This window comes from Geospiza fortis, unplaced genomic scaffold (genome assembly GCF_000277835.1).
Source record: "Geospiza fortis unplaced genomic scaffold, GeoFor_1.0 scaffold206, whole genome shotgun sequence".
In the NCBI taxonomy this organism is placed as follows: Eukaryota; Metazoa; Chordata; class Aves; order Passeriformes; family Thraupidae; genus Geospiza; species Geospiza fortis.
Window position 1 is genome coordinate 6,325,241 of NW_005054311.1, and position 27,717 is coordinate 6,352,957.

The 27,717-nt window shown below is 37.2% G+C and overlaps 1 protein-coding gene across 1 annotated transcript in view; it reads left to right on the top strand.

Moving 5' to 3' along the window:
• Positions 1 to 27,717, top strand: part of GABBR2 (gamma-aminobutyric acid type B receptor subunit 2) — a 462,692-nt gene that overhangs the window by 197,238 nt on the left and 237,737 nt on the right. The window contains 1 exon segment of the mRNA XM_031055642.1: positions 23,274 to 23,375. Within this exon segment, the coding sequence (XP_030911502.1) occupies positions 23,274 to 23,375 (102 nt within the window).

Below are 27,717 nucleotides of genomic sequence, written 5' to 3' on the forward strand. Positions count from 1 at the left end.
GTAGACTGGCCTGTAGTTCCCTGACATTTCCTTTCCTCCAGTCTTCAGGCTCTTCTCCCAGTCACCATGATTGGTTATTGGTGCAATACACTATCACCTACTCTGGTGTGCTCAGTAACTGTTTGCCCATAAGATCTCATTGGGCTCATTATCCATCCCTAGGAAAAGCTCCATATAGTCCAGCTGTTCTGCCTCACAAAGGGCAACCCCACCTCCTCATTTTCCTCCCCTCCTTCCGAAGGAGCCTGTATCCCATTGCATCACTCAAGTTACACGATCCATCCCACCTTATCTGTGAGCCCCATAAAATGGTAGCCCCACAGCAGCTCAGTGATAACTAAGTCATTATGTTTGTTTTCCACACTGCATGACTTAGTGTATGGGCACTGCAGAGGGCAACCCTGCATGCTGATTTCCCAAAAGAATGGGAAGATTTCTCCATAATAGTGCCTTGTAGGCACATCCTTGCTTGCATTTTGGAGGTGACCCTGCTTAGGCTGCTGAAGCTTTGTTTTGTTGATTTTGGGATCCTTTTTGGTCGTGTCACTCCAGGACCTTTATTTATCAACCCTCTCTGCCCTTCACTGTCTCTTGGCACTTCTGATAACTTTCTCCCCTGTCATTCTTAGTTTAAAATGCTTCTTTAACAGGTCAGCCATTCTGCTGGCAAAGATAACTTTCTATCACTCAGTGAGAGGGATCCCATCTCTCCCAAGCAAATGTTGACCCACAAACAGGGTTCCATAGCTGTAGAAAACAAAACCCTCTCACCACAATCAGCTCCACAACCAGTTGTGGATATGTATTACCAGCTGCCTGCTCCCCACAACCTTTCCCCTCCAGCAGGAGTAAGGAAAACACCATGTGGGCCGTTATGCCCTGGGCCACTGTCTGTAGAGCTTGAAGTCACTTTTGACACTCTCCAGGCAGCATTATTGGTGCCCACAGGGAAGAGCAGCAGAGAGTAATAGCGAGTGTCAGGAGGGCTTTGGCACCCTCTAAATATTGTCCTGGATCCAGGTACCCAGAAAGCAGCAAACCTCCCTAGATCATAGGTCAGGTCCACAGATGAGTTCCTCTGCTCTCCGCAGCAAGGAGCCACCCATTACTATTTCTTGTTACTTCTTCCTGGTAGTCTTGCATGATTTAAGGTTAGGTTTAGGGAACCCAGATACTTTGCTTGAGTGCACATTTCAGTCATCTTCAGGATTCACTGCACTACTGGGAGGGTAGTGAATCTGTCACATTTGTGGACCTTTATGTGAGTCAGGAGTTTTCATCTTGATACCAGAGATCACTGACTTGGATGGACAGCCTGAATATCAACTGCATCTTGGGGTCCAGAGATATTGAAACAATAATGTGTCTGAGAGGTCTGTGTGTCTGTCTGTCTCTCTTTCATCTTTCCTGCTGTTGTGCAACCTATGTGTCAATACCACACTTGTGTTTATGCTGATTTGAACACAGTCATCTGCCTCTTTCTCTCTTCCACCTCTCAGTTCTTCTTTTTTTGCTCTTTTGCACACGTTTCTCTGCCTGTCTATCCCTAGGAGCTGTATTCTAGGCTTGGCTCTTGAAGAGGCTTCTGCTGAGCACTAGCTGAAAGGATTCTCAACCCTCTGTAATTGGTGGCTGCAAGAGGTCTCTAAGCACCTTGGGTCAAGGGCACCTGGTCATGCTCATTAGAATTTGCTAGAGCATTTTGGGGCCATGCTGGCATGGCTCTCCTTATCTCATCCTTGCCTGGCAGTAGCAGGCACCTTCAAGTTTCTCAGAGGATTCCTGAGTTTTCCCATTATCCTGGACCTTGTGCCCAGAGGTTCACAAGGCAAAGACCATGGACTGCTGCACAGACTACCATGTCTGTTTGGGACACACGGAAAGCAAAGTCTGCATGGAGATAATAAAAAGGTAGAGACCAGGAAAAATAAATCACAACATAGTTTTATTGAAGGAAAATTATGTCAGAGATGGTAAGCTAATTGATTTCCTAGAACTTTTAGAATGTATTTTAATGCTTGGCTGAATTTTATTTTGGTTGATACAGTGCCCTGCAGGACCAGGGCAGAACAGGGAAGATTGGATGAGTGCAGGGAGTTCTAAGTCAGTTCAGAAGCACAGCCAGAGGGAAAGCTCCAGCAAACAGCAGTACTTTTAGAATAAAGAAGTTGATAGTGACTTTTTAAAGGAATAGCCCTGGGATGGATTTTTTCTATTGTATTAATTCATTACTTTAGGGAGAACAACTTACAAACTTGTGAAAGTTGTAGATGACACAGGGAATAAAGAAATTCCCATTACAAAAAAGAAACAGATCATCACAAGGGTTGTTCTGTATGATCTTGTTAAAAAGAATCAGAAAATGAAGTGTGGTAGGCTTTACATGTGGTAAGGTTTCCAGATACTACTGGATTTTAATTAAACAGATTCCAGCTGATGCAGATCCATAAGACATTGAGGATGGTTTCAAATACTCTTTTTATACTCTCTTCCTTTGGATCATTATAGCTGTAGCCTTAAATATTTTATTGCAGATTTAAATTTTAGTTCTGTAAAATGTTTTACAGCCTGCAGCATATGAAGAGACTTCCCATGTGTGGATATTTTAAATCCGTGTATCAACTCTTTGGTTGTACCAGGCAGTCCCTTTCAGTGATAGATTTTTGTGGATTTTAGACACACCCCATTCTTAACAAGAACCTCCTTTCCTTGTTCTTTCTTAGATCCAATCAATCAGAACTGTAAGTTCCTTCTGCAAGTGAAAATTTTTGATTTCCCTAATCAGTGTTACACCACCTTATGGAGAACTTACTTAAGAAATATAGATTTTTTTTCTGTTTGTTAGAAAATACAGAATTAATCAAACTCTGATTTTTGAAAATTTTATTATAATAATCATACTGTTAAGATACTGAAGATACACTTGTGTTTTAATTTTTGCCAAATACCTCTTTTTAGTCTAGCTCAGACAGCTGCTTGTGCATTGTATTAGTATTATCTGGCTGAACGAATGCATGAGGACTTCCAGCATACAGATTTCTAAACTTTGACTGTAATCAATACTGTCAGAACAAACTGGAGATCAACCCTTTCTGTAAATGTCAATAGCTAAATGACATACATGTTAAATAGGAGTTAAATTCACTAACACTGTTGCAGTGGCTGTCTTGGCTTCTTCTCCAGAGCTCTTTGTAATTGCAGTGAAGGAGCTTTCAAGAGGTTCATAAGCTAGGTCTGTAAAAAGTATATAGGCTTCAAAACCTGTGGAGTTTAGCTGTTCTTCCTCCTAACACACTTGATGGGGTAATGGATAAATAATTTTTGGGTGCATTTCCAAAATCAGAGGCAGAGATGACAACACAGACCAATGAACTAGCAAAGGTACCCAAGAGTCAGCAGTGAGATTTCTGTGTATTATAAATGCTGCCATTTTTCTAGGAAGTTAAAGCTTTCCTCTGGGACTACAGGGATGAACTTCCGCACATGGAGAATTTGCATCCCCAGATAAATTTCTGGACTGCAGAGTGCTATTGTCTGTACTTCAAAGGCTGAATGGAGGTCAGTGCTTTCTCTCAGAAACCTATTTCTGCAGATGATATTTTTGCTTTAGTTTCTCATTCAAGAACATGCCAAGGAAGTGGAAATTCTCTTTTCCGTTCCCTTCTCTTTGAATACTCTGAAATGAATTCAAACTCACATCAGCCCACTGCCTGGATAGGGACCTAATCATCAGAGTGGCAGACATCTGCTAACTTTTTTGGCAGTAACTCTAAGTACTTTTGCTACTGTATACTGGGAGTATAACCCATTCCAGAAGGATAGAGTGTAGGTGGAAAACGAGGAATATGTCCAGGTACTCTTAAACAGATACATAACAAGAAACGCTTATGTTTGCTCTGCACTGCTCTGAGGGAGGAAGGTGGGTGGTGAATTCCTGTACTTCATTCTGCAAATTACACATCTACTAAAGGGAGGAGGAGTACAGAACAGAATTAGACAGTGTTGTACAGAACGTGTTGCTTACAAAACTTCTTTTGAAGTTCAGCCTGTATATGGACATTGAGCTGGCACTGTTTGGATGATAAGAAATGAGCAGATGTTGGTCTTCCTTCTGCAGAGACTGTTCTAGTCATTCCTTAGATATGCAGAGTTAGTAATGCAGCATGAGCAGGAGGGCCTTTGCTGTGCCTTTGTTTGCCGTGCAGAGACATAAATGGAGATTTGTTTTCACATGTTTTACATCCCCAGTCTATATAGGGGTTGCTAAGAGAAATGAAAACTTCACCACGACTGACAAGACAATATATGGCATTAGCAGGTCCTAACAGGCACACCAAAGCTTCTTTAATACTGCTCTGTGATCAAGTGCAACTTTCCAGACAGGACAAACAGGTGTCAAGGACTAGGGTAATCTGTTAAGCTATCTCAATTGCATACCCAGGATGCAGTTACTTTTCCTAATAAGTAAATAAACAGTAGCATTTAGAAAAATACTACTCAGTCAAAGTGTGCATGTGGGAAACAAGAGGCTCTGGCTTTGCATTTATCAGGAGTGGCGCTTTGCATGGTGAGTGCTGAAGCCATGGCTTCCTATCCATCCATAAAACAAATGTCCTTCCTGTTCAATGTAGAGCCATACACCCCCATAGTTCCTCTTGCCTTCAAGCATGGGCACAACTAGACCTTACTTGGCTCATTTTCCTCCCGTGCTTTGTGCTGAACTCTTTTGAATCTTGTCTTGTCTCCAGCTTGAAAATTTCCCTTCTGTGATCCTTCTGCCTCTTGGGGTTGCTTGTAGCAGAGGTGTGCTCCACTAAACCCTTCATCTGTCTGATTTTGCAGATGAGATACTAATTTTATACTGAGTGCAGAATCCAGCTGCATCATCTTTATCAACGAAAAGTGTAGCCTTTCATTTTCTTCAAGTCATTTTCATCACTGCCCAGCTTCATCAAGAATTGTCCATTTGTCTTTTCAAGACGTCTTCTCTAAAATTGTAAAACTTCAATTTATGTCAGCACTAAAAGCACTATCTCGAAGGTATAAGAGGGTGGAATCTGTTTCAAAATGAAATAAATGATATAAATTTTGATTTTCACTATATGGTTTTCATCCAATCCTGATAATCATGTAGGAATTCATAGGAGTTCAGAGACTCTTAGGCTAGAATGGATCCAAATTGCCATGCTCATGCAGTGTGTTGCTTTTGAAGTTCCCAGCTCTGATATCTTTGTACTGAAAAGTTATATTCCTCACAGTACCACAGATTGCAGGGCTATTGGCATCACATTGAAATATTGATATTCCCTGGAGAATAGGAGGAGGAAAATATGAGACTTACCTTTTCATTATGGTACACTAAACTGTACCCTTTAGCTCTTATTTTGTTTTCCAGTAATTTTCTTCGCTTTGGCTTTATTTGTTTAATTTCAGGCTGTATGATGTTCTGATGCACTAGCAAAGCAATTTGCCCACAGCCTAGTTAAAAAATCTCATGTTTTGCCTCTGTCAAGTCTAATGACTGCAAAAGTGTTGGCTCTTGCACTGGTGGAACAGACAAGTGCTCTATGTGACCCGTGTCAGTCTTCTGCAATTGGTCCTGAGGTTTCCCCCAGACCAACTTTGCTTTGTTTGTCCAGCATGGTGAAATGAAAACCCAGTTTTCTGTGGTGGATATCATCACCAATGGTTTCATAGATGCTTTTGTTTATATGAATACTGGGCACTTCAGGATGAATGCAAAGGCAAAAAGCAAGAAGCTCTCAACAAGCTGGAAGCTAGCTGTTTTGAGCTTTTCTCTTCTGTTAAAGTTACTTATAATTTGTGCAGCTCTACAAATACAAAACCAATGAAATACCCCTACCTTGACTGCCTTGTTTAGCTTAAATTTTGTGTCCTTAAAATGCTTTGCATAACTTGTTTCATTCTTTCCATATAAAATACTTTCTTAAATTTACCTCTGATTGAGACTTTCTTCCTTTGGCAAAGATTCCTTTATTTTGTTTACCAACACCCTTAGGCAAATTTTTTACTCAAAAAAGGTAAAGATTAATTCTGAATGGTCTTGATAAAACAGACAACTAGATTCAGAATTGGTCCTCTTAAATATTTATTGTACTAACAGGGTGTGATCCATGTAAAGTTTCAATTTTTCAGATGACTGAGGACATGCCTGCATAACTGATGCCTCAGGGCCAGAATGCTCCCTTTGCTTACAAGAGTTGCTCTGTGTTTGGGATTCATTTTGTGTAGTGTTAACCACAAGAGAGGGACATGATGATCTGTAGCTGAGATGATGGGTGGGGGGGGCTCAAGAGCACAGGGTGCAAGGTGATGGGAACAAGAGAGAGTACAAGAGCAATAAAGCAGGGTGAAGGGACACCTGCCTCAAATGTCTATAGTCAATTACTGAAAAATACAGAAGAACACTGCTGGGTCGTGGCAGTTATTGATCAAAGTTTGGTGAAAGTAATCAGGCAGCCTGAAATATGGAACATACTGAGGTTTGAATACAGGCTTAACATATTTGCATAAGAAAAAAAATGGTTGATTGAAAATAAATTGATTAATTTTCATTTCTCTTATGGAAACGTCACTTCTGCTGAATGAATATTAAACAGTCTGTGTAATTCTTGATGAAGTAAGTGATTTGCATTTACTAAAAAGCAACCTTAAGCAAGGCTCCCAGATCCTTTGAATCTGTGATAGAAATTCTATGCCAATTTAAAATAAAACTGTAGCTAAGAACTGAATGCACATTAGTTTTCAATTATTAGAATGAAAGACCTCTTTCCTGTAAAACTTAACATAAGAATGAAAGACAGGGAGGGAAAAATACTGCACGTCGTTTCAGATGTACACAGTACGTATGTTTGAATTTCAGTCAGTGATGCAATGAAAGAAAAGCAATCTCAGCTGTAGCTAGGCTTAGCTGCAAACATTTATCTGTGAAAAGAAGAATGCTAAATAGAATTACTTGATAAGCAAATGCTGAACTCTATGGGACCTGAGATTGCAGATCTTAAGAATATGTCTGCACCAAAAAAATAAAAGTTCTTACCTGTCTCCAAGACAGAAGGAACTTTCAAAAAGGATTTTGTTTATTAAGACTAAGATTCTGTCAGTGTCCATCACATGGTTTTGATGCAGTGCTTTCTGACTAAAGCATTGTGCCCTCTATTTTGCAAGAATTCCAGCTGATGAATTTCCTTTCGGCATTAAAATATTTTTATTTTTCCTTAAAAAGCCTGTTACATTCCAGTTCTTAGTACAGTGTTATGTGGTATATTATAACAATTTCCCCTGAGGTTCTGGTGCTGACTATGACATCATATGGTGGGGAATATCCTTTTAGTCTGTTTGGATCAGCTGTCCTGGCTGAGTCCCCTCCCAACATCTTACCTATTCCAAGTTCACTGATTTTGGGGGACAGGAGGCAGAGAGAAATCCTAAACTCTATGCAAGCATGATTTAGCAGTAGCCAAAACCCTGGTGGGTTATCAGTGTTGTTTTAGCCACCAGTGCAGAGCACAGCCACGCACAGGCTGCTGTGAACAAAGCTATGTTGATAACTTCTTTCCAGCCAGAACCAGTACATCCTGTTATTGCTTTTTGCTCAGGTTGCTGCCAGAAAATGAAAGTCATCAGTGTTTTTATTCAGTAGATCTTAAACAGTTAAAAATAACTACTTTCTGCTGACATCAAAGAATTTGCCATTTTTATTATCTACAGGGATTTATTATAGTTTAAAAAATGCAGACATTTAGTACAAATAAAGTACAGATAAATGAGGGGTGGGAGTTAGACTGGATCCTGTGAAAAGTTCAAAATAGGAAAGTTTGGTTTTATCTCATCAAAATGTAGATTTCTCTTGGTTTGCTAAGGGAAAATGCTACAGAATCTAATTAATAGGTGCATAATTCTGTTGTTTCACATGTATTCATGCTCAAGAACATGAGAAGGCTGGGAAATTCACTACCATCTTTGTCACTGTCTTAGTGGTTATTGATACACCTTAAAAAATGTGTCTTATTTAATCTTTAACTTCCAGTCACAATATTTTATGTATTTTTGTCTGCTAGATTGGAGATTGAAGTTAGAAAATCTCCTTAAGTAGGTAATTTATCATGTACAGACTATCATCAAGATCCAGTTCTGTCTTAATCCATCTTAGAGCTCATTTAGTCTCTTGCTGTACAGTCTATTTCCAAACTGCAAATCAATCTTACGGTTTTCCTCTGAAGTTTGAGCTCTATCTTGGTGTTGCTTTTAGTGGTAAAACTGGATGGAATTGGTTATTTTCGGTTTTGGGAGAAGAGTGTAGGTATTGTAGTAGTACTGTGGGCACTTTAGGCATATGTCCTTTTTTTGCTAAGTATATATCTTGAAGTGCACATCTTTTTGCAAATGCTCAGAGATTGCCTTCAACCCATGCTGCAGTCCAGATATGGGCTGGCAAACTCTGAACTGTGCTCAGCTAAAGAGTGAATAGAGCTAAGGTCTACAGAAGGGGTGTCTGCACACCAATTGTTGTGTAAGATGGTCTCTTGGGGTGCAGGAAGATAATTGTCACATTTCCATTTATATTTATTTTTATCTTAAAAAATAAGGAATAAATTAAGCTTTACTAATATTTAGTATTCCAATTGACACTTGTGCATTTAGCCAATCCATGTGTCCGACAGTCACATAGGGTTCCTGAAGTGTCCTGAGGGGAGAGGGCTACTTTCCAACACTGGGGAGTTGAGAGTAGCATCCTCACTCATTCACTCACTTTCAGCTTATTCCATGTATTACTATTTACATGTGTCCAGTTAAGTGGATTTATGGATTATATTATGTAGTTTTCACTAAACTACCAATTGGACAAGGGGCTTAAAAGATTCTTGCAGAGCAACTGCAGATTGAAGATAATGCTGATAATGCCAGTAGAAGTGAACATGAAGAAAATGACAGTGCTGACATTTCTCCTCCTGCTAGTATGAGCTCTTCATCACTCACATTATGGATAACAACTACGATGAGCCAAGCAGATCTGAAAAAAGTGAAGCAAAAAAAAAAAAAAGCTACCCACCAAGTTACCAAGACCATTTGAAATATAGATTTATAGCTACTGTTGCTAATAGTAAACCTTGCTCTAAAGGTATATTGTGCCTTGAGACGTTTGCTATTGACAGTAAATGAAGCCATTGAGATTAGGAAGACATTTAAAATTTAAGCAACCAGAACATGAAGACAAGCCTCAAGTGATGTGTAAACTCATGTGATAGTCTGTCCATTACTTTATGTAGCGAAACATAATGATAAATGTTTAAAAGAAAATTCTGAATTTTCTTAGTAGGAAAATACAAAAACAGCCATATTTTTGGGGCAACACTTTTTCTTATTGCTCCGGTGAAAATGGCTGAAATGATGCACGGAGAACAATAGGGTGACAAAGTCCATTTGTCAGCAAATACTGTTGTAAAATGGACAGAACAGTTGAAGAGCTGCTGAAGAGTTGAAGAAACAGATATTAAAAAAATCATGCAGTGTAGGATGTTGGGAGTATCTGAAAATACAGATATTTCTAATGTGTCTCAGGTATTTGTTGGGTTCTATTTCAATAGTGGAACAGATAAAGATGTTCTTCTTTGTGAGCCATTGAAGGAAATATGTACTGCAGACGGTACATTCTCAGCAGTATTAATAAGAGTCATGTTTGTGGAAAAACTGTGTAAGTGTAATCACTAATGGAGCAGCTGGTACAAAAAAGTGTATTCCAGAGGGTTGCAGAGCTAGGATCATGTGCAAAATACCTTTGCTGTGTCAGTCATTGGCAAGCTCTTACAGCAAAGAATCAAGTCCTGGGCTGATGTCCTGCACTGCTACTAAAGTGGTTAATCTTATATTAAAAAGACCTTATAAAGCTGAAACTTAATCTATTAGAATCTATTAAGTAGCAGTTTGGAGAAATGATTGAAAACTAAGGAATGCACCACGTTATTCCTCCATTTCTCCTCTCCTTTAGGACCATACTTAAGAGTATCACATTATCTGGTAACAATAGGAAATCAGGGCATGGAGAGCAAGAGGGAGGATTCCTGTCCCTCTTTCTCTAATATATGTTTCTAGACCCAAGTATCAGTAGCAGCTGATCCTTCCCTTACTTTGATGTGTACATGTAATGTGGAGGAAAATATGGTTCCATGTCAATGGGTTGTTATTTAAACGTTTATTCACACAAATCAGTAATGAATGGTCAGTTTCCTAAATACTCTAATAACATCTGCACTCCTAGATAATATTCACCATTTTTTTTCTGGCATTGAATTAAATAAATAAATGGAAAATAAAGAATTATTCAGATTGCAGGATCCACCAATGTATAGTCAAACATGTCTGCAGAGCTTTACCAGAAATGTTATGTAAAGAAAGAGAAAATAATTTAAGCAAAATTAATGTCTCTCCTAACTCCCGGTCTAGTACAGCTTCTTCTTGCCAGAACAGAGTTTGCTTGTATGGACTGTGGGACTATTCCCTGTGCTTCTAAGTCTCTTTCTTGTTTAAAGGAGGGAGATTAATTTTACAGACAATTAATGTTACAGTTTGGTTTTGAATTTTTAATGCTAAATTGTCATTATTCTTCAAACCAATTCAAAACACATAACAAATAGCATGGGATGTATTTAAAACTCATAAATAGATAGAAGTTATTTTGAGGGAGATTATTCAATTCCATTGGTTCAAATGTGTAACCCATAATAATAGTAAATGTATACTCCACTTCCTAAGAGGGATATAACAAAGTATTGTATGTACTTATGACGGTACCAAACATTTTTTCATACCAGCTTGTTACTAGGCCTTGTGGGATATAGAAGTCTGATTCCAGCTGTTCTTTGAATTCCAGACACAATCCATAAGGTTAAAAAGAAAAGGTTAGCAACAGTAAAAAGAGTTAGGACATATGGCCAAGGAGAGGACCACCAGTCCATATAAACAGATGTAATTTTTACCACTTGAAGCTGCTAACAAGTGGCCCAAAGACACAGATAGAAACTGATTCCTTAATTTTCAGCATAAAGCGCTTCAAGTAATTCTCACCTGGAATTCTTACCTGGAAGATTTTGTCTTCTGGTTTCCACACTGAAATAAGGACTTCCTCTCAGACTGTACTGATAGACTGCTTACATTTTTGACTGCTTACATTTTGGCTGATTTTCCAGTCATGGATACAATTGACTTTACTGTCTTAAAACACACAGCTTGTATTAATGTGATTCTGGGGGATTCTACAGGAAAAGAAAATGTGAAGCCAATGAAATTAAAAGATACCACCATCTTTTAAAACGACATTACTGTAAGAATTAGTGCAAATTCCAAAAGGCTACTTAAGACAATCTGCCAATATGCAGCACAAGACCTATTCAGAATCCCATTGGGAATAATATAGAATAATGTGCAGAACTTACTTAGAAAGAACTTGATATGAGACATACAATAAATTATTTTCATTTAAGAAGTTTCAGGAAAAGTAACTACGAGGAGAAATCTCAGAACATAGAAGTCTTTCAAATGAGAAAAAGAGCAATTATCAAAGGCATTGAAGGGTTCAAAAAGATATGTACAAGAGCCAGAGGAAAATCTCTTTTCTAGAAAGACTTTCCACAGGTAACTGCAGTCCAGCTTCAGCCAACAATTGAAATCTCAGTGGAGGAAGTATGTGAATCAAACTGAGACGCTCAAGTACAGTAAATTATCACCACCATATGGTGTCCTTCTGAGGATTCTGGAGTAAATAAAGTGTGAAATAACAGTCATACGCCATTGCAGGAAATGTTGCTGCAAGGTTTTCTTCAATTTGAAAAAAGATATTAATATAGTTACTGAATTTTCTTTAATCTTGGAGAACCAAGGGATAATCCTCAAATTCCAAAATAAAGTTTAATCATTTAGTAATTCTAGAAAATTGGATGAAAATGCTCTAATAGCAACAGTACTTTTTATTGTTTTCCCTGAATTTAACTTTGTTTAAAAAGTGAATTTAATTCACTTAGCACATGCGAATTGATTACATTAACTGGAATGGGTTAACTGAGCTATTAACTACCTTGCTTATCAAAATTTGAACTTTCCAAAGAGGAATGTGATTATGGATTCTATCCATTTTCAACTTGTTTAGGTTTTTTAACAGGGCTGGTTGCTCTCCAAAGCCTTTAGCAGAGGACAATAATGTCTCTCATGATGAATTTGGGAAAATCACTGATGTAGTAGATGATAGTGCCATTATCAGTTTTTAGGGAAGAGAGCGGGGAAGCAGAGAGATTAGAAGGAGAAATAGTAGTTTAGTCTGTAACTTTCTTCTCCCCAGGTGATATGAGGTACTGTAGCTCCCCTTTTGCCAGAGAGGGTCATTTAAACATCCATTATTTTTTATGTTGCAAACTTTTAGCAACATTCTGTCACACTCTCTGAAGAGGCTTTGAACTTCAGCTTGCTGCTGCATATAAGAGACAGGGTCAACTTTATGTGCTTCCTAGAAATCACAGCTGGCTATTGTGCCAAGTACATGTCACCTTTTCAAAATAAACTTAAGTAGTTGAAATTGTATGCCTTGTCTTTTATTAGTTTTGATTTTCAGTCTTTACTTTTAGGTTTATCCTTTGTTCCTGAACTCATGGGTAATCCAAATGCAACTAAATTTTAGATACCATTAATTTTGAATGTGAGCCACTTCATATGCATTTCTGACATTTTCCAGGATCACTTTTTTTTTTTTTCCCTTTTGTTTTTTGTTTGGAAACAGAACAGTAAAATCAAGACATTTCTTCAGGAAACATTTACTGATGGGTAGACTCAACCAGGGTTTCCTACAACAATTAAGACCAAAGCCATCATACAGCTCCTTCAGGACTGCTGCTTTCTCCTACAGGTGTAGCGTATAACCACTTTGTAAGAGGTTTACTGCACTGAGTAATGAATTTCCCAAACAGAAAAATATTAGTTGTCTTTTAGTTGTCTTTGGCCATTTGAACCTTCTTGCAGCATCCAATGACAATAACATTGAACTTATTATCACTTTGTAGAGTATGCTAAACATTATCAGAATGTTTAGCTCGCTCTACAAAGTCATGTAAGATATGTAGATCTGAATGTAGTGACAGCTAAGTTAACAGATTTGAAAATCAGTTGGGATTTACTGATGGAATTTACAGAAGACCTTTCTGTAAATGAAAGCATGATTGGTATTTGGGGATGATCTTTTCCCAAAAGTTATGTAGCCTTTCAGCTAGCCTGTGAGATAGTATGTCTATTTTTTTGAAACATGAAGTACTTCAAGGAGATCCAAAGGGAAGGATGTTGCTCCCATTGTGAAGACTGCCACAACTAAGATTGTGAATTTCAGCCTTCCTGTGACTTGTGGGCTTGAAATCAGGGAGAAAAGAGATTTTTCCTGTAACACTGATAGTATCTTAGTTATTCAAGGTTTCATAACACCACAGTTTCTCCAGTACAGGTGGGTGAGTGCAGACTCTTGATGCCGACTATTATAGCCAAATTCACAATCTTTCTTTGGATCTGCGTTGCTGATGATTTTCTGCATACCACAGACAGAGAATGCAAAAAAAAAATTTAAAAATTGTGCTTCACAAATACTTGTGAAACTAGTTTGGTATTCTGAATTATAAATAAATGTAAATTATTAATAAAGCTTATATGGTGTCTTTACAGCGAGGCAATGCTGAAGCATTTTGACAGAACAATCAGATCAGCAGAACTCACATGTGCAGAAGGTGGCCATTTGTGTTTATAAACCCATTGTTTCCTCAGACAATAATACCGGTGATCAAGGAATGATATTTGTGACCATCTGAAGCAGCAAAAAATTAATAAGTGAGCAATTGTTTCCTCTTCAAAGACTCTAAAAATTATTTTGGAAAAAAAAACCCAGTAGTATGAAATTTCAATACATAAAACTAAAAAATGCGTTAGTACTTTAGTGTCATGTATCTTCAGCTTATCTTCTGACTTTGATTTCCAAATGGATTAAAGTTACAGTCCTTAGTACAATGTGGTACAAAATTTCAGTCTTAAGAAAACAGAGAAGAATGGCTCAATTTAATATACATGTGCGAGTGAAAAAAGTTCTTTGAATGTAAATGATACATGGGGGAGAGAAAGAGGAGTATTTATTTTTAAAATCTCCTTATTGCTTCTCTCTGCCCAGTAATATCACTCCAGTTAGTATCCAATTTAATTCTCTAATGTAGCAGAACCTCTCTGAGTCAGAAGAGATAGAAAGTAACTTCTCACATGTTTTTCCAGAAAGAAGAAAAATGGGGCTGAACCATGGTTCATATGGTAATATTTTCTTGTTTATTTATAATAGCATTATCATTGTAATGTGGTGACCTTGGATCCCTGAAATGGTGTCTCTTTTCTGCTTTTCATCTGAAAGAAGAAATAGAGACTTATGATGTTTAAGCTGCAGGGTTTTTTTACAAAGTTGATCTAAACAAAGGTGTTTGGAGCAGTGGAAAATAAGTTAATGAAAAGCTTTATTAAACTGTTCTCAAATTTTAAGCAAACCTATCCCTGTACTCCTAAAAAGCCTAAAGCCCTAATACCCTAGTGTGTTGCCAGGAGGGCAAGTATTCCCATTGTTCAGACATAGAACAGAATTAAATCTGAGCTTGATGTTGCTGACCTTTCCACATTTAGGAAGTCTGAGGAATATGGATTACTATTTTGGAGGACTATTGAAATAATGTGATAATTCCTTGTGATCTCTATCCTCAGAGGTTCTATAATCGCCCTTTCATCAAAATGTCATCCTGTTTTTATATTAGGTAAATGTTGCTTCCTTTTTTAGTTTTCTGCTGAGGTTTGTATTCATAGTTTTCAGTTAAAAACAAGACTTACTCCTGGATGCCGAGGTTTTTATAAATGTTGGCATAGCCCCCTCAGTCTGATGCAATTAAACCATTAGCGAGGAGCTGTAGCTTTGGAGCAATGATTGAGTGCATGGCAAAACTTCCAACTTGGTCCAGGTTTTCTGAAAGAAAAAAATCCCAATACATAAGGACTTTAAAGTTTTTTGCAAACCCGTGGTTTGAACAAACCTCCTCTGCCAGCCAAGAGGTGGAATAAGATCCTGTGCATTCTCCCTCAGCCATTGGATAGAGAGATTGAGGAGTGATGCAGAAAGGCAGCTCACTCCTCTGACCTTGCCCTGAGAACCTTTTATTAAGGTAAGGGATCTTTGGGGCTTCTAAGTTTCAGTGGATAGCAGTGCTACTGGAACACCATTTTGAGACAGGGTTAGATTTTAGACCTGGAATTCAGCTAGAGTTCAGCTGTCTGTATCTGAGAGTCATCTAGCTCCATTTATAGTTAATGGAGAAAGAAGAGAAGTTCTTCCAGGGTGCAATTCATCTCACCTGTTTTAGACATCTATTTATTGATGAGATGACTCATTCCTTGGAAATGCTCATTTATCTTAACTTTAGCAATATGCATGTTACACCCTTCCTAGTTAGTGTTGGAATAAAAAAATATTTTATCTGTCATGGATTAAGAGACTTCAAATGTATAAATGGTAGGTTGCTTTCATTCTGACTAATGAAGGAGGATTTTACATAAGGTGCTTCTTTATGTAATTATAAATCAAAGCTCTTTTATCACTGATAACATTTTCTTAAGCAATATTTAATTATCATTCATGTTTGTTTGAATTATCCCTCTCAATGAATTCTATTCAGAATTTTTTTAGTAAACAGGCTCTTCCTGAGTGTAATAAATGTGTTTGAAATGTTTATGTATGTAAGGATTATTAACTACTATACATTGTCCACCTCTAATAATATAGGCAGATCTGAGTCCCTAATTTTTGGTTTTTAGTTGAACAGTCTCTGCTACATGTGGACTATTACAGAAGTGGGTTTGAGGGTGGTGGTACAGTGTGTCCTTCAAAAGATATTAATTATCTTTTACTAAGCTTTGATTTATTCTTTAGTCCTGTGGTACCATGAGACTTTCCATCTTGTTCTATTCTTATTTCTTAGGCTAGACTAAATTCACCAATGTAAAGTAGCCTTAATATGTATTCTATGGGGTTTAAATTTATTTTAATTTTTAAAAAAAATTCTTTAAATATTTTTTTTCTCTAAACTCATATATAAACCCTGTGAAATTTAATTTCCCCGAAAAAGATGCAGATGTACTCTATATTCTTCATTTGATGTTCTGAATGCACTTCACACATAATAATAGAGAGTGCCTTTACTTGTCTGCCTCCACATTCCCTCTAAGAAAAAATATTGAATATTTCAACGCTCCCAGTTACCTGAATGCTTGCACCAACTTCACTAGTCCTGTTGCATTCCCTTGCTGTAATAAACAAGCATTTCTAAAGTCTCACTTAATTACTTGCACTTCTGGCATTGGTTTATGAATTATTAAATAATCTATTCTCAATATGGCCCCTATTTACTTTCATAATACCTGACATGAAAATTACTGTTGTATAATATTGCAGCCTCCAGACCCTTTAATTTTGTTCTGTTTTCTCTACGAGTCACATCTGATAAACTTGTTGAAGGATGGTCATCCTATTTCCCTGGAAGCCATCAGAAATCACATTATCCTCAGTTTTGTAGATGGTATCTTACAGTAAAGGAACCAGAAGTATATTTTGGTGTATTTTCTTTTTCAGTTTTGTTCCTTGGTGCTCCTTAACTCCTCATGTGAACAGATGTTATTTCTTATAGACTACATCATTACTTTCAATCCTTACCTACTCTGTTAGAGATCCTTTCTGGCTTGGCAATGAATTATGTATTTTTTTACTGTAAGGAATGTACCATTCCTTTCCTCTCTCTGCTGTACTACCTAGTAGTGTTTTAATTTGTCTTAGTTAGTGAAGAGTTTGTTTTTTCGGACTGCTCAAAGTCCTGCTGAACATTGCGTGCATGTTCTTAACACGCCTGTAGATTGAGTGGAACTTAACCTTTTCATACTTTGTCATAGTGCAGATCCTTGAAGTTTTTTCCTAACTAAATTTTTATTTCACTGTAATATGCTGGTTTCTTCAAATACATCACTGATCCACATCTTGATAAGATGAATTGATTTTTTTTATCCATTGGAGAGAAATCACCCTCTAACTTCGACTGTCTGTAGGTCACCCTAAAGCCCCCTAATTAACTTCCCCCCTACCAAAAGAACCCTACATGCCCATCAATTCTTCTTACACACAACTGGTAGGTTTAACATCAGAGTTCCTGATTATCTTTAACTTCTGTGACCAAACAACACAAGAAAGGTAAAGTAAGGAAATTTCTTTCTTCCTTTATAGAATTTGTGAGGAAATTAGAGCATTTTGTAGGTGACTTCATAGAGGTTTATTTTTAAATAGGTATGATCTGTTTGATAGTCACACATATGTAGGTTTTATGTGAAACCATATTTACCATACTGCCATTCCAGGCAGAAAGGAGGATAGTTACCATTTTTACTGGAATGTGTAATTATAGTACAAATACAACAAAAATATCACTAGCAGTGTTATTATTACTCCAGTGTGAAACACATGGTTGCTTCTTGTAGGCAAGACTAATATTGATTGCATTAGATTTCAGGTCAGACTCAGCTACTAACATCCTACTTCAATGAAAAAAGTAATATTTTTGTGAAAACCTGTACTGTGGCAGTTTGCCCAAATAAAAATCCAATATTCTGGGGTTCCTTCTTCCCTTCCTGTCACAATGTTATGGAAACCATAAACATGGTACTTTTATAAAATACCTGATTTCTTTTGAACAGAAAAGGAAATCCAATGCAGTTCTTATTTTGTTTCTCTTTTACATAATAAAACATATTTCGTTTTTTAATTTTCCTCTAAATGAAACTCTTTCCTACTAGCCAAATTAATATTTTACTGTTTCCTCTTGGTGTGTTTTTGCTTCGTCTTTTATTTTTGCACTGTCTCTCTGCTTCAAATAAGGTTCTACCACCTGTTTCATTTTTGTAGTCCCAAATTATGTATATATCAATGAAGGAGTATCTCTGCAGTTTGTATTTCTTGGATGTAAGTTTTCACTTAATGCTTCTAAGCCTCTAAATGTGAGTAATATGTTCCATTGGAATGGAAATAGGGATAATTATGTTTGCTTGTAACACATTGCATAGTGAGACCTCTATCTAATCCCAAAAATTGTAATCTGTCCTATGCAATTACTCACAATTTACATTTTGTCCATGTAACGAGGAAACTTTTTCTTATCGTTCAAGCATTTGTTTTGTACACATATATTTATATGTCTGTACTGAAACTCCTAGTAGTATAACATTTTGTAGAGAACTGTATATTCTGGACAACAGGAAATCTTAGTAAAATATCTGACTGTGTAATCCATCTGGTCTGACCAGTTCTCATTTGTTAGGCATCTCTTATGATCAACATCTGGTGGGATTAGACTGTCCTGAACGACAAGGATTTAGCCTGCTGTACTTACATGCAGCTTTAGTGAACCAAAAGGTCATTGAAAATATCTGTTAAAAGCAAAGTAGTATGATTAATCTGAAAATCATTAAATTAATTTTGTAACTGGCAGAGTTAGGATTAACTGAGTGAACTGTGCCTTTAAATGTATAATTTGAAACAGTTTGAAATGTTGGTCAGTGGAGACCCCTAAACCCAAACTAGCATAACTAGATTGATAGTTCATCAGCAGTATCACCTTTCTTTACTGTTTTCCTCAGAAAAAACAGATAAAACTGGCTTGCAAAAAAATGAAATATTGTGGTCAAATGGATGCTAACTATTTACTACAGGTCACAAGGTGCTTGCACTCATAATGTCTCTGAAGTGAGCAATCTCATCTCACCTGAAATAAAATCACTTTATGTACAACTTTTGTATCCTTGTGAGGGACAAGGTCATTTATGTATTTTATGCAGAGACTCATCACACAGAGTTCATGTAGGAAGTAAAAAGCAGCCAAAATTCAGTGTCAGGGCTCTGAGAGCACCAAAAGGTCTTTCTGCCCCTGAATAGCCCTCCAGGGCTGCACTCCCCCCGCTCTTTCCCCATCTCTGACCCCATTTCTGCTCAACTCAGTGCCATCAGTCCATGCCCCCATGGTGCTGTGGGTTGCTGGTTTCTCATTCTCTCCATCACAGCTATGGCTGGCAGGGACCCTGTAAGCTTGTCCCCAGTCCTGTCATTTTGCTGTGGACCTGCCCAGCAGCCATGGGTTCTGCCTGACCCTGGTTACTTTGACCACACCTGCTCCAGACTTGAGGATCAACTTCTCGTCTTTACACGGGACCTGCCTTATTACCATGGGCTCGCATGGAGGTGTCACCTCCTGGCTGAAGGTGGCTGCTCTCTCCAAGACTGTCCTGCTCGCCTTGTTCGGTTTCTGGCTGGTGAGATCCCTGGTCCAGGGGCTTTGAACTTGTGCTCCACTTCCTTAGGCTGCCAGACCATGATGCTCCCCAACATTTTCTTCCTTTTCTTAAAGCTACACCTATTTTTTTTCTGGTACAGACCAAGAGTATGTTGAAATTTTATTTCTTCTAGACTCACCATTTTTTACATCCCAGTTATTTTTTCTATCTACTCTCTCAGTTTGATAGAGATTACAGAAATTAAAATTTCTGCCTTTGCAGTGCAAGTTCATTATTCCTCAAAATCCCTGTATTTCTTCTTTCACAGGTGCAGGGTGAGGGACTTTGTTGTTCACCTCTCAAACATCACTAAATTTGATACAAGAGCTATGAGGTAGGCAAGTATTGCTGCCATCCACTTCACAAGAAATTGTACAGCCTGACTTGGTAGCAAACTTTAAAACCTTTATTTCAGTCATGGGAGCTGAATCAAAGGGCAGCTCTGGCAGAATGAGAGAGAAAAATCTATCTCTTGCATCCCATCTTCACTTTTGCTTAAAGCAAAAGGGCCATCCTTTTCTTCCTGCAAAAGCATCCCTTACAAACCCTTAATTTTTTGGAACTTTCCCCTGAGTAAACATATTTGTACCCTCGTAATTTTTGCAGTTGACCACACTGATTAAATATGTAGTATGGTGAAATACTGCTTTCATCTAGTTTTGTAGGCAGAACAATGCAAAAGTGTCTTTCAGTGGTTTGTGAAAATGTTCAGGTTTATCAATGACCAGGGCTGGTAGTTCTTGTTTTGGGAAAATGAAATATTGCTGTCTTTAAAGTATGTAAAGTTGATAAAAACAGGCATAGAGCTACAGCCTTCATTAAATTGTTAACGAGAGTCTAAAATCCTATGGAATTACACTGCTTCTGTGTTTTAGTTGGTGCAAAATTTCCTTAGCAACTGTGGATCCCCATAAAAAATTAATGCAGTTTTGTTACCACTTTCTTACAGCAGTTTCTGAAAGTGGAAATTATCCTATTTACACAACAAAACCCAGAAGCACAGTAGTTTACAGTTCTCCTTACTTGAGGTTGGTGGAATGAAACGATTGCTGCTGAGTGCTGAAACTGCTTGTACTAAAACTGCTGGTGATACTTTCCAGGACTGCAAGCATCTGCTAAAACAAAACATGCAGCATTTTGTATCCTCAGTTTCACAAATTTCATCCAAAATAGGAATGTTTGCATCAGGACTGGCAGCTCTAGAAATGGAGGTGACTGTCTTTGGACCTAAATCCAAATAAGAAGATTCTGTAGTTAAATTTATCTGAAAGAAGTCAAGAACTTCTGTAGAAAGAAAACTGCAAGTTTCCGTTCCATGATCTATTTGGAGTATTTATAAGGGAAGAAAAGAACCCTGGGTTGGTGGGAAAAAAAGTATGGAAATAGGAAGTAAAAAGTGGAAAATATGGTAAAAATACTCCCAGAGCAGGGACACAAGATGATATGTGTCAGACATAGGTCAGAGCATTGAAAGGGAAACATCATTTTTAGAAAAACCTTGTAAATTCTTACAAAGCTGCTAACTTGTAAATGCTGCAAAGCTGCTATATTGTTTGGATAATGGGAAAGAATTCTTTTGGCAAAATCTCCACAAGAGATGCATCTGGAAAACGGCAAATACCTGCTTGAAGCAGTAAAGGGAAAAGGTTTTTAACTTCTTTGGCACAAAGTCTAGTAAGGTGTGTCTTTTGGGAGATTAATCAGTAGATAAATGAAAAGCCTAGGAGCTCTGAAAGCCACAGATACATTGCTTCTAGCAGATGAGCCAGGGGAGATGTCAAAGAAATTTCTCAATGGCTGAATTTAAATAAGCACTGCTCAAAAATAACCCCAAACATACGCAATTTAATTCCTCAAGTGCAAAGTTCTGATGGGATGGAATCCCAACAAGTCAGTAGACAGCCTGAAGTATAATTTTTAGAATCATCAGCCTTGTGCCCACCACTGAAGCCTATCCATAAGTATTAATAATATTTAATGTGTGGTTTTTGTCACTGTTCTTACATTAATAATGGTCTAATTTCACTAGACAGTATTTGGTAAATCAGCTGTTTTCTGCTCGGTTGAACTGAGTAATGTTAATCTAGTCTTTCTTTGATTAAAAGACCGATTTAGAATTGGTCAGAAAATATCAGAAAAGCAAGTCTGAAACTAAAAAAATTGTTTCCATACAGGAGAAAGTAAGACAATTATTGGGTAGAAGCGTATGACAAGTTGTATTCCTTTGGAAAGTACATTGATGCTAAGTAAGGGAAATGCTCATTTTTCTCAGTAGCAAATGATAGTTCTAGTATTTTCTTACACTAGGTGGAAGGATTTTGGACATTGGCGAAACTATGATGAAGAGAGGTTTGTTTTCTTTTGTTATCACTGATTTTTTTCTTTTTTTAAATTTTTCTTTGTATCAAGAAAAACCTCTGTGGTGAGGAGCAGTTAATGACATCACTGGAAAATAACAATAATTCAGTTTTACTAGCATAGAAGCAGAAGTCACTACTGATCACTTTCTATGAACACATTTTAACAGAATGAGTTTAAAAACTGGTAACATCACAAAAGGATAAAGGATGTAGCAAATCTTGGTGGGCTGACCATTCTGACTTGCTTCTCTGAGATAAAACAATTTTTAATAAAAAGTTACTTATATGTCCATTTGTTCTAATCATTGTAAAAGGTTATAAAGTAATTTTAGTAATTTTAGTAATTTTAAAGCATGACTAAAGGGGATAAGATGACATAAAGGCCATGAAAGAAGTAATTAAGGCAGCTGCTGAAATGATGATTGTCAGGAAATGACCCATAGAGAGGGTCATCAGAAAGTATCTGCATATGATACACAGACTTCTAAATTCTCCTGTTTAATACCACGTATCTTCCATCCTCTTTTTTCTGTGTTTGCATGTGGGATACCTGTTTTACACTGATTTGCTTCTCCTATTTCTGCTATTACAAACAAATTAAATAGACAATCACTGCAATTGATGTGATCATAATTCTATTAGCTTAAAATTGGTGTGCCACTCTCTTCATTTCAGTCAGTAATCATGTTGCAGACTAAAATTATTTTTGCTTATCTATTAGGAATAGTAATGTGAAACTGGTTTTGCAGTTGTGTGGCTGGAGGAAAACCAGCAGCAATTAAGACAGAAAACCTTGAAGTAGTTATTTGGCAAAAAACGTAATCGGGAAGCTAGATTACTTTGAACGTTGTCTGGCTTCTTTGTGCTATTAGGCAGCTCAAAGAGGACAGTCTTGCCACTATTAAACAGGTGAAAAAATCTGCTAGTACCTAGTGGCATGTGCCACCTTCAAGCCCCATGGTGTGATGAGTGGTCTAAGAGAGGGGTAGGCCACCGAGGAGCTCATTATGCCTTATCAGCCCCTAAGTGATGTAAGCTAAGCTTTGCTGATTCATGCTAGGACCAGCTGAAATAAGTACTTGAGAATGTGTAAGAGTTCCCTTGATGAGCCTTTTCCCTTTATACTGTCTCATGCATCACTTTGGCAACGACAAAGTTTTTGGTCCTAACAGCCCTGGAAACACAGAAGAATTGTCCACCCCATGACACAAAGTGGGAGCCCAGTTTGTGGGGGCTGTGTGTGAACTTTGTTTTGTCACTCATAGTAAAGTCCTTTACATGGTGCAGCCATTGATAGCAGATTGTGGTCGTAGGGGAATAGCACCTTGATCACATTTTAGGCAAAATGGAAAAACCTGTGTGGGTGAATATATCATTGTCAAGATCATTGCTTGTCATTACAGGTATAAATGCAGTCCATCTGCTTCCTTCTCACTGGCTCTCGGTTCACTAGTTTGCCTTTTTCTCAACTTGTGACAGGTGAGGAATAATCTGACTGGCGTCCTTGATGGCAAAGACATCGAGATCTCAGATACTGAGAGTTTTTCCGATGATCCCTGCACAAGTGTAAAGAAGCTTAAGGTATGTGTTGCTGTTTGATGAAAAAGAGAAAGTGGTAATGATTTTTCTTCTATGAAGAGGAGTAAGGAAATGAAATTTGTATTAGAATGATGTATTACTACATTCCATTGCATAATAATATCAAAAAATGTCATTTTGAGGGCCTAGTCCTTCTTAAATTAATGAAGGTCTGTGTATATAGTAAATATTTTTAATAGTTCCTGATAGTAATACTAAACAAAGGAAGTTGTTGCTGGCTTAATATTTGCAGTTAAAGCCCCAATCATAGTTGATGTATACATACGGTGTGTACACGTGTATATAAAAAAAGTAAAACACTTTAAAAAACTTTTGTGGTTTGGAACCAGAACCCTTTTAAGGTAAATGATCATGTAGAAAGAATATTGAGCCTCTTTCCATTAGCTTCATTACACATTTTAAATTTAATTCTTTGCTAACATCATCTGCATGATTTCAAATGAATCATAAGGAAAAAAGAAGAAAAAAAAATTTGGTAGCAGAATAATTTTCCATCCTTTTCTTATTATATTGATTTATTAGACTTCTGGCATCTCATAAAATTAAAACTATATTTTAGCATTACCATGCAGCACAACCAGCAATAAACTAGACACAGGAGAGATGAATATTAAACTGCACAGGAACATGAAAAAAATGATTGAACAGCAGGAGAAAGCACTTTTAAATGACGAAGATCAAATTGTTTCTGGCATCAAGTGCATATGACACACAATCAAAGCCACAATTCTGCAAATGCTTGAATATGTGTAAAACAGGTTACAAAAAACCTTAATAAACTAAATTATATTTTTAAAAATGACATTAAATCAATATTGACCTGTGTAAGACTAGACCACTACTGAAGCTGGAAAGGTTCTGGAGCATGATAAACTAAGTGGGCTTTATTGTTTTCACAATCTAGAGACATAAGCCTGAATGTTTAAAGTATTAATAAGTAAAGTTTATGTTTGTGGAAAGCCATTTGTGTCTGTCCCGTCTAAGCCAGTTTGCTTTTTCTGTCTGGAAACCTGTCTGGGTTGAAGAGACTCCAGTAGGTGTTACAGCAAAGTCCATATTTTTGACTAGGAATGGTGTAATAACAACAAAAACAAAGCATATTAAGCATGCATTTTTAGGCTGGAAGTCAGAAGAAGTAATGTAATTCTAGCTGTCCTCTGCATCAACTACACGCTGGATTGTTTTGCAGGGGATTCGAGATGACTGAACTAACAGTGTATTTGTTATCTCTTGATTTCTTCTTCAAAACAAATTAGTAAAAGAATAAATAAGCAATTATCCAGAAAATTGCTTGCTCTTGACAGAAACAAAGGTTAGTTGTCGTTAGGTACATGTTTGACACAGAATTTAGCTAAACAATTCTAATAATGTTCATTCCTTTCTTCAGCATGTAAACCTCATATCTAAGGTAAACTGGTATCTGCTTACCTGAAATACATTTTATCTTCACAAACACATTTAAATTAATGAAATATATGATTATGGAACAGAAAATAGTGAAATCTGGCAGGATTTGAAGAAATATACCTTTATATTTTGTATTTCTCTCGGTAACAGCTTAGCTTCTACTGAATTGACTTCACAGTTAAAAGGTAGATTTAAGCTTAAGGATATCTTTAAAACTCATTTTTGTGTTCAGAGAAAGGGATGGATTCGTACATCCATGCAAATGCTTCAAAATTCTAAGCATGCACAGACAAATTGCAAGAGCAATAATACTTCTGCTTCCAACTTTTTCTTGTCTTGCTTGTAGGACAAAAGAATTACCATCATGTTATAATGGTGGGAGTTGTTGTCTTCTGGTTCACTTTCCCCATCAGTGATTCCATAGCTAAGGTCAGAGGCTTATCTCTAGCTCTTCAAGTGGACATCCAAGCATTTAAAAGGCAGAACACACGGCTACCTCTTTTGTCAAAGTTACCCAGAATTTTGTAGATTTATTGATAACCTCTTGACTGTCAGATATGTGGTAGAGAATAAGACAGAGTATCTGAGATATTCAATTTAGGTATCTCATAAAGAGCCTGCCAAGACATTGACTTTTCCTGGCAGATGAGATATTGTAGCAATCCTTCTCTGAAAAGCTGCATAATACAACATTGCGCTGTTATTCGTTAGAAACGAGGCAGATTAAAATCTGATCAAAGAAGGGAAGCTCTGAAGGCTGAAAAAAAATAGCTGCCTATTTCAGCATAATATGCATCACTCAAAAACTCTGAAAAGGCTAAAGGGTGTCTCGTGTCTGAGGCTGTTAGAAATGGCAGTGAGGGAGACAAGTTGTTCTACATCCCTCAGCAGAGCATCTTAGGTGTGTTGATCCTCACTCTCTTCAGGGTTTATAATACTTAGCTCCTGGTGCTACCAAGGCACTTTTTAATTATTAGCCAAATAATATCCTCACCTATGTGAAAGAAAGATAGAAAATAGAAAAAGAGTTATTCTTTTTTGAGGCTGTGCTACAGTCTTAATTTATAAAACATGTTTTTATGCGGGGTTTGCCACAACTGTGGGTAAATGAAATGTAACTGTTCTTCATTTTCTTGTTTGAACTTCAGTCCATATGGGAACATATGTATTTCTTACTGAGGGGCAAAGCTTAAATGCTGATATTGCTACTGTAATCTCTGGGAAGAGTAAATATGACAGCTCACCATCTGGTAAACAGTCTAAACATTGGTCTTTTTATGTAAGTGCATTTTTGGGAGTTGCCTTCCCCCTGGGATGTTTTTAATCATCTTGTAGATCACCTGCCTAATTCCATGAATTAAAACCTCTTCTGCCAAATATGTTTTAGCTCCATGCAAGCAATTTACAGCTCTCTGAATAAGAGACTTGACACTTGCTGGATCCAGTGGGCGATTTCTTTGATCCCTATGAGGAAGTTCCACTGCGTTAACTTGCATCATTCTGCAAGGGTTTGAGTAAAGGAGTAGTATATCCTTGCAAGGAAATCATGCTGGTTTGTAGTGAGTTAACATTATGAATGAAGGGGTAAAGAAGTTATTCCCAGCAGGCATCTGATGTAACTCTTTCCATGAGTCTGTAATGGGGACTTTGACCCATGAGCACTGACATGAACCCAGCTCTGATACACTTTGGTGCAGACTTCATTGTCCATGCAGATAAAACCTCTGCCAGGACTTGAGCTATGTGCAGTTGCACGAATTTGAAGCTTCAGTGTCTCTTATGTGAGATGGAGTCAGTAGACCCAAGCCTGGCATCCAATAGATCCAGGCTGATTTGCAATATTGAATGCAATTCTTTGAGAAAAAAAAATGGGGAGAATGTGGAAGGGAATGCAAAAAGTGGAGTTCAGGAGGAAGAGGCTGGCTGAGGAGTGTGTGCACAGAGGAAGGTGCTATGCATGAAAGAGGAAGAGCTCTTGTCCAGACTTTCCTAAATTAGCTCCTAAATTATATGTGTTCTGACACAAAATTAATGATTGCATACTAAATTATGTGATAACCAGGTGGAAGCAATGTCTTAAGGTGTGAAACCACACACCACAGGCACTATGACTTCAGTCTGAATGTTGTCACACAGCCAGCGGGCAGCATTGCTGCATGTGCACTCTGGGATTATTATTTATGAAGCCACACAGTGTACATATTTTGATTGTTTGTTTGCTCTTTTAATTGGATCTCATCATGCTATAAAATGGAAAGGAATTTCTTCAATTTTAAGTCTAATTATTAGATGCTGTGCCATTTATTTTTAATCAAACTCTGCTACTCTTTTTTTCAAATATTAAGTTTGCATTTTTATGTTCAGAGCAGTCAAGTGACTCAGAGCTGAGGTTCCAAGAATAACTAAATTATTTTTAAAATGTGAAAAAAAGAAATAGTAGATGAGGTGAGATTTTTTGTGCATAATTCCTAAATCTATTTATTGTCCTTACAAAAACTGTAATAATGTTGCTGTAATTTGTATAATTTGTTTGTTTAGTTTCATGTAACCTTGTTAGATTTGTTTATAAAGAATCTAATCCACTTGAAAAAGATTTACATTACTTTATCAGTCTGCAGCTAAATATAAAAATGAAGAGAAGCAGGCTTACTGAAAATGCACAGGTTCAGAATGAGCAAAGCACGTTACGTTATTTCTGATTTAAACCATGCTAAGAGTGATACTGTTTTCATGCATTTAATTACAGAGGCATTCTAATATCTTACTGCACTGTCCATCATAATTTTTTCTGCTGAACAAGAAATAAACAGTGAAATTATCTGAGCTAAAAATCTTTGACAAATTGATTTAATTAAAGCTGAAATGTTTTTTGCCACTGAAAATCATGCTGAAACATATGTTTCTTTTTTCCTTGGAG